Raw genomic sequence first — 12,221 nt, 5'->3', positions numbered from 1 at the left:
ACAGGAAAGTTAGTTTATGCCCCCCCACCCACCACCTGAGAGGTGCCTGATTTTAAGATGACAAGCCTCTGAAGAAATTAATTTTCATGAAATAATTTTTAGTACTGATCCTACTTAAGCACAATGAGATATTGACAACTCCTATAACAGACCATCTGGACCAGGGGAGGCACACAAACACAGATATTTGTATTATGGTGTTCTTCCAAATGCAGGAAATCACTGTTCAGTTTCAGATGGGTGCCATGCAAAAATCAGGCGAGTGGTGCCAGATCCTGATAGTTCGTGAAAAGCAGGAAACCCAAATGTTATAGGAGATACTCCATTTTTAGTATGATGGCAGTGAATTCAAATCAAAACAAGAACAAAAACCCTGCTCAGGTCCAACAGAACCTTCCTGTGGACAGAATGCAGCTCTACCACCAGGTCCTGTGATCTAGATTCTAGGGGAAAATGTATGGAGTAATTTTAGTAATTTCATTTCTTGCTTTTTTGGAAACTCCTTATCCTTCCTTGAGAAAAATCTGGTTAAGTAGGTAGCTTAAGAACATTAAGAAACACACATTTTTAACGCAAAAATTTCCAGTGGCAAAATTCTCTCTATTGCAGCACTTATAAAAATCTTTGTTAATCAGAGGTTTCCTTTAACTCAGGTCATTTTCTCAGTCTATGTAACACTATATTCAAGTGTGACAACCCAAATATTTAAAAACAAGTAGGGCACAGGCATAGAGCTAATGGATGCCATGCATTAGGTCTGGAGGACTTGGGGAAGCACAGCTTGGGGAAGTGGATATTTACCAAATAGTATGGGAATATTTCAGTATTTTTAATAACCAGGAGAGCATTCGGCTGAATGTCAACCTTGATAGCATCAGAGCCTCAATGTAGCATCAGCTTGAAGGCCTGTGTTGAAGGGCTGAGAAAGCGTAGACAATCTAGTAAATGGTGTACACCCTCTATAGATGAGTCTGTAAAAGCCTCTAATTTAATAATTTGATAAGAATGCTTCCTAATTTAATAAACATAACCAATTTTTAAAAATAGCAGAAAAAAATAAAGAGATCAGAAAATAAAATCAACTAAATTACTTAAATTTATCAATTAGAGAAGTTCAAATTCAGAAGAATTTCTGTTTTCATTAAAAGGCCTAGACCCCTCACTGTCCCACTGAAAGTTTTGGTTAACCTAAAAAAAAAAAAAAAAAAAAAAAAAGAAGCTTCGTGGGCCATGTGGGAACTCCTGGATGAACTGAATCTTCCTGGCCAAACTTGACCTTGCCTATTGGACCCAGAACTGGTGGTTCACAGTTCTTTCGACGAGGGGGCAGAGAAGCAGAACTCCCAAATTTAGTGCTCTCCCTCCGATCCTATTAGTCCAGCTTAGGATTCTACTGATAGACCTCATGATTCAAGGGGCAGTTTCCTGGACCTGGCTGTTGAACTTCCCTTGATCCTTAACCTCACTCAAAGGAAGAATGCATATAGTCAGGGTTGATGTAAGGAAGAACCACCATGAAGGCAAGAACTGAAGATTCAGTGTAGCAAAAACGTGGGTTAGGAGCTGGTGATCTCTGTGCTAGACCCTTTTCTCCAACGGTTAGTTTGTAGGATATTAAATCAGGTCTTTCACCTCTGCCCATCATCTCTGGAACTCTGTTACCCCACCTGGAACAGATGAGCCATTCAGTAACTCTCCCAGTTCTAAGATCCTATTAAGAATATCCAATCAGACGTGATCAGGCAGAATCTATTAAACAATCCTGTTGCTAGTTGACAAATCACTATCGTCCCATAGAAGGGTGGTAGGATATTGTTCGGTTTATTGCCCATCTACCCCAATTGCAGCTGTGGAACTGCAGGAGGCAGTAGGTAAGGTTTGACTTCAAAGTGCTGTAAAATCCCAATTGTAGTTTGTCTTAGACACAGGTTCACAAAAGTATGACACTGAAGTGCTGAGTAAGTGATCAAATCCAAACAAAAGATGAGTGGACAACTGTAAGAACAGCCCTCGTACGTTATATTTTATACGAAGGGTTAGGGTTTGAAAATAAAGGCTATTTATGAAAGGAATGTTAATTCATAATACTTTTCTCTAACATATAGAAGGCCCCTAAGTCTAGTATCCATGATTTAGGCAAATTAGTTAAAAAAAAAAAAAAAGGAATGGTTTAGGTTAAAAGGCAAGAATAGGAAATTGTTCAACATGTAGTGCTTTAAGAGATAAGTTATTAGTTATAAAATAACATCGACACTTATAATATTATACATTACAATGACACAACTTTTATATAATACAAAATACATCAATACACATACACACATACAGAACATGCACACACTGAATTCTTTTTAAAGACTATAAACACTGAATGTTTCCCAATCAGTTTCTTATAAAGCATTGAAAATATCACAATTTGTTACTTTTAGAGAGTATGTGTTTTTATATTGCACAATAATTCCTTGGCTTTCTAATTTAAAATGAATTTAAGTTCTGTAAAACCATAGCTTATCTTAAAAACTTGATTTTTGCTTCTATGAGATATAAATATGTAAAATAAAACTTAAATTTTATCAATAACTCAACATTCATGTACTGTAAATCCATGGGATGAATAAAACTCAAAATTCAAATAAAACATTAACTGGAGGACTATGATTATTAAAAGTTGTAGGAGGCTTCAATGATGATATTCTTGAAGTTAGGCCAAATCCCTTAAGAGCAAAATGAATGGACACCAAAAATCAATCACACGCACACACAAGAAATGCAGTAAGCAAGGTTTGGTTAAATGAGAAATCAAATAGCAAAATGAAATCTACCAACATGAATCATTTAAGATTTTTTAGAAAGTCAAAGCCTGGAATTCCCAAAGTACAGATGAAAAGTCAAAGACAACATGATTGAAGTGAAATAAATGTTCGTAACAAAGGTTATTGGCATGTTGGTGGATAAGTGGGTGATTTCTGGAGCTGTAAACTCATTTACTAAAAAGTTGAGAAGCACCGCTTTCATCACTGCTAAATGCAACCATTCAGCCAAGTTCTAAAATGAGCAAGTTCTTGTCGCAAGGGAAATGCTGTTCAGCCGTTTATTGCTTTTTTACTCTGAAGTTTTGTTCTTCCTATTTAAGAAACGTAGGGAAAGCAACTTCAGATGCTTATTGTTAGCTGTAAACATCCAGAAAAAAAAAAAAGCATTAAGTAAATAACAGAACACTTTTTTTTTTTTTTTTCCTTTTGACTGTACCTCTATCTGGAGAATTTAGCAAAGTTGCAGATGAAGAGGAGAGCCGCTTGCTAATGACGGGATCAACATGTTTCGAAAGATTCATGGTGGAAACTGACCGCCTGTCTGGATCTAAAACAAATGGAGATAATGCTAATTGACAGCCGGCATGCAGGATTGCAATTTCCTACTTTACTGACGGGAGGAGAAACTAGGATTGGATGCTTTCAGCTCTATTACTAGATCTTATATAATAGCACAGTTTTCTAAGTGGACATCTTAAAGGTAACTTAAAGGTTAGAAATACAATTCATTTTTCTCATAGGATAAAATAAATATTTAGCACACCAGTTTGTCAGCCAGGGAAATTCAAGCATATTGTTACAATACAACAGACAGACAAGGACCACAGGCAGGCCAGTGGAGGGCAGCTAAAATAATGGGGCAGACCATACAGCAAGGAAGGGATTGTGAAAGTGGATGCCCTTAGAATTTCCCCAGCCAGGAACAAGGGAATTGTAATGGGGCTGGTGAAAGAGAATGCAAACACTAGGAAAAAAGAAAAAGGAAAAGAAGAAAAAAAAAAAAAAAGAACTCCAGGTTCTATGCTTTGCTGCTTCTTTTTCTTGCACAGTTACTTTACCCAGGGCACTAAAGTTCATTACAGAAAAACAAATTAAAAAGAAAGAAGAAGGACTCTAGGTGTGGAACTGAAGGCCACTGTAGAATTTCTTTTTAAAAAGTCTACAAGTAACCACACCTCTGGGCCTATCACACGCAGTGTCAGGTGGTTTACAAATGTAGAACCGGCCCACAAACCTGCCCAACGAAACAGACGGCAATATCAAGAAAATCAGAATTCTTTAAGTTTATTAATAATACTGTTGATCCTGTAGGTGAGTAATTTCCGAGTAATTCTTAAAGTTCAGAGAGAAGATATAAGACAAAAATCAGCTCTGTTAGTCTGCTGTCTGTATGGTGGAACCAAGCTGTCTGTCTTTAATTCTGACTTAATAAATCCAGAATGAGTACAGAATGAGTCTGCCAGACTCATTAGGAGAGATCATGTTCTGTGAATACAACTGCATCGAATAAAAGTCTAAAAGTCTCATATTTATTTACGAGAGCAAGTAGATGTTCTGATCTATGACCAAAGTTAGAAGGGTTTTGCCATATTTTGTTTTCTATTGCTAGCTTCTTCTAAAACTATAAACAAAAAATAATTCTCGTGGTAGATGCCTTTAAAACCCAGTTCCCATTGGTCTAAGAAACAGTGGTAGTCAAAAATTTTTCAGTAAATGCCCCTCCACAGAATAACCATTTATGGCCACTATTGACAGCGTATGGGGGATAAACAAGTCTTCTAGCAACATCAGACATTCCAATCTCTACTGGGATGCGTTTGTACAGTTGAAGCCACTAGAATTATAAAATAAACAAACCCAGACATCAAGCCTGTGACGTCAATTAACCCTTAACTGATAGGCTCTTGGGGCAATCCTGAAGATTTAGGATAAAATATCAAAAGGGACATTTTCATGATGAAGTGTAAAGTCCAGGGACACAAGGAAGGATAACAAAAACCATTTCTGGGTGACTGACAGCGACACATTTCCTGATACTCTGTTTACATGTTCAGCTGTAGTTGGGGGACAACGTGTTTCCACACAGGCCTGCTCTGCATGGTGAAAATGATGGAGGTATAACATGTATTTCTTTGATAACTTAATATAATAAGGCTGTTTTTAATCATTTCTTTTGCTCGCTGAACAAAATACAAATTCACGAAACGGAAGAATGAGTTTAAAAAAATTTACAAAGCAATGCTAGTTGATGTGTGGACAGTAAGGCAACACACTGTTTTAATCTGGATTAAATTTCATTTCTAAGATCTATTTTTTGGTCAGCAAACACTGACTGAGTGCCCATCCTGAGTGAGGCATTGTCATAAAGGAGTAAGACCAGGTCACTGCTCTTCATATCACAGCAGATCATTGCGACCTTGGAGAAGGCAAATTCCAGTTACTTCCAACCTTCTCCATTCTGGTATAGCAGCAATTTTCTCTAATTCACAGCCCATATAAAAATGGATATTACCCAAGAGCTAACAAATACAGCACTAGCTTCTCTTGCTCTGAGTGGCAGAATTAAAGGCCATATACTAAACTCTGAGTGTGGAAGCAAGAAAAAGTAAGGTTATAAAGATATACAGCATGATAGCTTTTCCTGCATGGAACATATATGCAAAACTGCCCCTAGAATAAAATAGCACACATAAATGAGCCTTATGATTACAGATTTGACACCTGCTCCACCAACTACCACTGGGTCCCCAAGAGCCAAGGGAAAAACAAAAAAGTGCTTTTGAATATGGTTCAACATCAGAGGAAAGCTGTGATAAATTGGTTTTAGAATTTTTAAAAATAAAGGGATTCTATTGGATGTATCGAATGTTAGGAATGCAAGAATAGAGCAAACAAAAATCCACGGTATTTAGATTGAAACTAAGAGCAGAGAACAGCAGTACTGACAGGGGTAGGGCTGGGATGGGGTTGGGGAGTGCAAACTGGATGTACTTTGATCCCGGGTAATTTATTAACTATAAAAACACTTTTTAAAGGTTTTCTCCAAAATGATCACTTAGAGAGAAAGTAAACACATCACATGTCATTACATTATTTCAACACCTTCAAGTCACCAGTGTTCTATCATCGCACTTCAGAAACACTGTGCCATATCCCAGATCTAGGTCTATGCGATGGGATATTAAGCATGCATTATGACTAAGTGATGATTCAGCTACTGACGGACCGGCCCTAGGTGGGAGGTGCTAGCTACGGGTCAGGCAATCAGCAACCACGGGGATGTCTGTACCAGCTTTTCTAGTACCACCAAGAGTTGGGAAGTGGTGGTCCAGGCCTGCTAAATCGAGAAAGGTGAATGATGATTCAACAAAACCACCTGGGGACAGAATGTAAGACAATGATTTTTCAAAGTAAATAATAATAAAAAAAAGTTATTAGACTCACACAGATGAAAAAGAACTCACACGCTATATAAAATTCAAGGTGTATTGAATTTACAGTACAAAAATAAAGCCTCTCACTGGTCCAAATTTCAGTGTGATTTTACGTCTGTTCGAGAACAAGGGAATGGCTGAGACATTCCTGGCTTTAGTTTCAGAACCTGCGCCTTCTCCTGCAGAACATTAACGCTGCACACGCTTTATGGTCCGAATACACAAGCTCAGAGTATCAATTCTGATTGGTCAATACTGCTATGATTCTTCCAGAGAAGATGATAAAATTGGCTTACTTATTCCATCATCCTGGAATCCTAATGCAAATGATTACTTAAAATAATAAAGTGTGCAAACTGCATGTTTTCTTAGAAACACTGCATAGATTTCTATCTTTTCGAGGAATTGTGTAACAGAAGAGAAAAGCAGTCTGTGTTAAAGGAGAGAACCTTATCTTCTTACCTCCATCACCCTCTTATCCTCAAACAGTAGGAGCAGAATTTATAGTTTAATTATTTCAGCACGATTTTTGTTTTGGAAACACAGGCTTACAGAAAAGCAACTACCCTTTTGATGTCCAGGAAGAAAGGAGTGATTTTCCAAAGCAATCAAGATTTGTGTACCTGCACTGTGGATGTTGGGGCTCCCATGGAGTGGGCCTCCCCATGACCACCGGTTATGCTTCTGTTTTGGCTTCTGGCTCCTTTCCATCGTCCGTCGTACAACAGCTTCATGGCGTTCCTTAAATGGAACAGAGGAGCAGTGATCAGATTCAACCTGGTTATTGGAGGCTTCTTCAACTGAAGGCAGAATGGAGTAAAGGCACTACTGAGATTTTAACTGGAGGACTCCTACCTCCTAACCTTTACACCTTATTTCAGGACAGGAATAACATTAGTGTGGGAGGGTTACGGAAAGCATCAGGTTCCAGATGCCAGAGCCCCTGGGGAAGGATGGGTACTTAAATCAGCAACCCTTGTTATTATTACCAGGAGCATGGTGCATTCACATAGGCACGGTGGCGCAGGTCTTAGCTTGAGCAGATGCTGAACAAATGTGGTACTATATCTTAAAAAACAATGGCATTGAGAATCAGCAGGTGGATAAGCCCGACTCCTTGACTTACTGAGCTGTGACTTACTCATTCTGAGTCCACACATTCATTTTTGCAGAAACTGACATATAAACACTCAAGGGTTGAGTGAAGATTAAATGAGCCAATCTGTGTGAAAACTTTTGCACGTGGAAAGCCTGATAGTTTCACACAAATGAACAGAACACAAGTAAGTTACTGCTCTAGTCCACGGACCTGGGCTTTTGAAGTTTTCAGGGAAGTATTGTAGCAATCATACCATTTGCTACCTGCCCTCCGTACCCCAACCTCTCCAGAAGCTGTGGTTATCTATAAAACTGATGACTTAATGCTGCTAGGCATCCCAGTGCCGCAATGGAAGGTTTCACGGTAAATGTGCCGCATTTCTGGAGCAGACAGATCTCCCCTTCACTGCCCGGGACGGCCTCTTACTTTGTCCTCCTCCAGCCTCTGCCTCCTCTTCTCCTCCACAGCAGCCCTCCTCCGCTCCTCCTTCAGCCTCTGTTCTTCTAGCTTCTTCTTCCGCTCTTCCAGGTGCTTTTCATAGTGCAGCCGGGCTCGCTCTTCCCGTTCTAACCAGATGATTTCTCTTGCAGCTTCAGGAGGGAAAACAAGGGAAATCATGCACAGGCTGGCTCAAAACTAGAACAGGTACTGGGGTGCTCAGTCGGTTAAATGGTGGACTCCTGATTTAGGCTCGGGGATGATCTCGGGGTCATGAGATCGAGCCCGCCCCTGGGGTTCTACGCTGGGCATGGAGCCTGCTTAAGTTTCTCCCTGTCCCTCTGCCCGCGCCCCCCACCCCTCCCCCCGCTTGCCTGCACTCCCAACAGAAAAACAAGAAAGTGTGCATAGGTAGTACTGTATAAGCGGGCCACATTGAACAAATATGGGTTCTTTGGTTTTGTATTTGCCAAGCCTGGCCTTTGCTTTCCTTCAATTTTGAGGAAAAAAAGGCCACTGTTAATTTATAGCATAATTTGATATGCTAACAATGAGGTCTAAGAAGATGCGCTGAATTCTACTCCTCAGGAATCACTACAGTCCTCTCATTTGCTGTGTTACCCTGATATGATGCCCTCAAAACCCATAGTACCATTCGTCTCTCTTTTAAAAAATGTGATATCCTTCATATCATAAGCTATGACTACAGTTGTTTAAACAGAGCACTGGTTCTCTGAAAGTATTAACAGAATTTGGGAGAAAATCCCCAGAATGGATAGCTGATAAAAGATATATTAAAAGCCTTACAGATTTATCACACTGAGTCAGCTAAGTGCTGTGAGAGATTAAAAAAGCAGCTCTACTCTGGTTAGATAAATCAGTCTATTAATATCATAGACTGAATGAAAATACACAATTCAGAAAATATTGTTCAGGGATGGAGTGCTTCTTTTCTCCTTTACATGTACATGGTTCTTCCTCATCTTAGGGGAATACATACCCAACAAAACTTTTTTCTTTTTCTTTTTTTTTTTTTTTTAGTACAATGCTTCCTTGACCCGTGATAACTAGACAGATATTTCATTATGAGCTATTAACACTGTTTGAAAAAGTGTCCAAACAAATTTAGAGCACAAGCCTTGAGGATAATACATGGCATATAAGTTAAAATGTTATTTTTTAAGAGAAAAAAAATAAAAATTCAGAACATTTCAATTTCCTCTAAATGTTTATTACTAAAGATCCTGCATTTCTGCTACCAATAAACGTTTCCAAAGATGTTCATTCAAGGAGACAAATCTACTGAAAGCCATCTGAATTGACTTCACTTGTGTGAAAAGTCAAGAACAATCCAAGATGAGTTTATCTTGTGATAGCACTCATGGTGGTGGCAGAGAGAACGGGGTTCTCCCAGCAGCTTTGTCATTAATGGGTGGTGAGATCTTAAGACACACTTATTTGAATTTCAGTTTTCTCTTGCCTAAAAGACCTGGGAATTGATTTTCAAGGTTTCTTCCAAGTTTAAAAGTCCATGGTGCTAAAGAAATTCTCAAGCCCAAGCTGAAAATTCACTTTAAGTAGAAGCACATAGCATGTGCTCAATAAATATTTGCCGAGTGAGTGAATAAATAAAAACACGATGAGAATACACATTGAAAGTAACAGGTGGGAAACATAATTCTAATGTGTTTTAAGGGTGATTTTACTGTGATCACACACACTTGTGCGCACAATATCTTTTGGTTTCATATGTGGGAATACCTTACCAACAGGCTTTCAATGATATTACACATTTTAGTTCATTTAAAAAGATGGATTTACAGTGATCGACTTCTGTCAAAGCTTAAATAGTACAAAATATTTAAAGGCAAAATGGTCTTCCTTTAACCCCACACCCTCTTCTATTCCACCTTTACCTTTTGTATAAATGTAAAAAAAAAAAAAAAATCCAAATATACTGTAGCACAGTACACCATCTGTTCTGTGTCTTGCTTTTTTCACCGAAAATATATCTTAGAGATCTTTGCATAGCAACACATAAAACATGACTCCAATAACCTTTTTAATGGTTATATAATATTCCACCATCTACATCTCTTATTTTATATAACCAGATACTTATTGATGGATTATCTAAGTTTCCAGTATTTTACCAATTCAGACCTGGGATGACATTGTACTATCACGACCTCTGTAGACACATGAACATATCCATGTAGAAGTAGAATTGCTGAATCAAAGGGAATATACACTTCAAATTTTGATAGCTAGTGTCATACTATCCTCTGCAGAGGTCACACCAATTTACACTCCCACTGAGAGTGTATGAGGATCCCAGGCAGAAAAAAGAAATGGATTTGCACCCTGAAACCTGAGACAGGTAGTATGATATAAGTATGATAGATCTATTCCTTAACTCTTAGCTTTCTAACTACATAGTCTTTGACTTTTATACCCACGTTGAGGAAAGCTTCAGATTCTTTGGGGACATTTCTGAATGTAATATTTTCTTTTCCTGTAAGATATCCCAGAAGCCAAAAGACAAAATTAAAAAGAAAAAAAAGTTTATGGAATTTTAAGTAAATATTTTTTCAAAGGTAAATTTGTAAAATTAGAGTTCATCAGTTCACAGATTAATATTCCTTAAATAATGTTTTTCATCAGGCTACTTTCTTGCTCATGAATATTTGTGATTATTTTCTCATTAAACTGAAGCACCACAATTTCTGAAGTCCTCCCTAAACTTGGCCTTAATATGCTTCTGTGGCCTATTCTGCATTGCTCTCTAAAATGGCCTCTTAATTCTAATTAGACCTATTTCCTTGCTGCCCCTCCCAAACAACCCACCGTTCTTCCATCTCTTCGTTCCAGTTGTCACCCTGTTGAGAAAGTTGTCATCATTGTTTATCCAAACTGACCCATCCTTTACGGCAGTGATCTTATATTTCAGAATCACATTGGGATGTGTGTGTGGAGGGGGGAGAGTATAGTTAAAATGCAAATTCCTGGGCTCTAACCCTCATATTCAGATTTACCAATTCTAGGACAGGGCCTGGGAATCCGAATTTTGAACAAACCTCCCAGGTGATTCTGGGTGGTCGCAAGTGGTCTACTGACGGGATCTGGAGGCACACTGCCTTCAAGGTCTTCGGGAGATTTGACTCCTCTGGGTTGGGGGGGGGCAATGCTGTTCTTATGACATCCACCACAAACTTCAGCATTTCTTCTATTTTAATTTCTAGGTAGCAAAGGTTTTCATTGCTCTCCCTCCTTCCCCCTACTCACCACAGTGATTCTCATAACTAGAACCTATGAAGGGTCTTCATAATTACTTCCTGATTCACTGGGAACTACTTCCTGATTCATTCACCTATAACTGTGTGGTCTTGGGCAAGTTACTTAACCTTCCAATGCCCCACTTTGTCAGGGTAAATCATGGATAAATATAGGACCTTCCTCACGGAATCACTGTAAGGAGTAAAAGAATAATTATGGTTAACATAGTTTTAGAATAGTTCTCTGTGCTTATTAAACACTCAGTAAATATTAGCTGTTATTGCCAAATTGTCATCACCATCATTGTGATTTCAATTCAGAAAATTAAATGTAGTTCTTAAGGTTGTGCTATAAATCACAACAGGGTTAGATGTTTTAATAATAATAATAGTTTTACCTCAAATAATCTTTTTTAAAGGAATAATATTTCTTTAGCTATCAAACTCTAATTGAGTTCTACTTCAATTTTCTTCCAGGAAGTGGAGATCCTATTGCAGTGCCCTTAAACCCTTCTACAGAGAACAGGCAAACAATGGTGAAACAGCAAACAAGGCTTCTCATATGACTGCAGAGTGTGCTGGAGACTGCCAAGTTTATTACCAAGTGCAGATCCCGGATCATGTGCTCTTTTCAACTGCAGGATAATACACAAAATATTTCAATTATTTAATAACTGCAAGTTAGTTTATTCTAAGAGGTTTAGTTATTTAAAATATTCCCTATGGATAATAGGTAATGTCAAAGTCTTATATTTTCTCATTCAGAAATAAGAGTTCTGAACACAAGAAAATAATCAACGAACTGCTATGGACTGAACTGTGTCCCTCCCCCCTCAGCCCCTAAATTCAAATGTTGAAGGCTTAATGTTCAATGTGACTGTATTGGGAGACAGGGCCTTTTGGAGGTAATCATGTTTAAATGAGGTCATAAGGGGCCCTAATGAGGTCATAAGTGGGGCCCTAATCCAACAGGTTTGGTGTTCTTATAAAAAGAGACACCACAGAGCTCACTCTCCCTTTTTTTGTTCTTACAGGAAAGACCAGGTGAGAATAAGGTACATGTCTACAAGCCAGAAAAGAGGTCTCACCAGAAAGTGAGCTCTACCAGAACCTTGATCTTGGACTTTACAGCAACTAGAATGATGGGAAAATAAATCTCTGT

At 38.4% G+C, this 12,221-nt stretch overlaps 1 protein-coding gene across 4 annotated transcripts in view; it reads right to left on the bottom strand.

The window, feature by feature from the left end:
* Nucleotides 1–12,221, bottom strand: part of MAP7 (microtubule associated protein 7) — a gene marked incomplete at both ends in the record, with an annotated part of 168,258 nt that overhangs the window by 33,181 nt on the left and 122,856 nt on the right. For all 4 annotated transcript variants that reach the window (XM_080806940.1, XM_080806939.1, XM_080806937.1 and 1 more), the window contains 3 exons: nucleotides 3,250–3,360; nucleotides 6,871–6,988; nucleotides 7,773–7,936. In XM_080806940.1, the coding sequence (XP_080663066.1) occupies nucleotides 3,250–3,360; nucleotides 6,871–6,988; nucleotides 7,773–7,936 (393 nt within the window). The remainder of the gene's footprint in view (nucleotides 1–3,249; nucleotides 3,361–6,870; nucleotides 6,989–7,772; nucleotides 7,937–12,221) is intronic.

Source organism: Martes martes, assembly GCF_963455335.1.
Source record: "Martes martes genome assembly, chromosome: 6".
NCBI lineage: Eukaryota > Metazoa > Chordata > Mammalia > Carnivora > Mustelidae > Martes > Martes martes.
The sequence above is the reverse complement of the archived record's forward strand: the minus strand, read 5'-3'. Positions and strand labels throughout refer to the sequence as shown.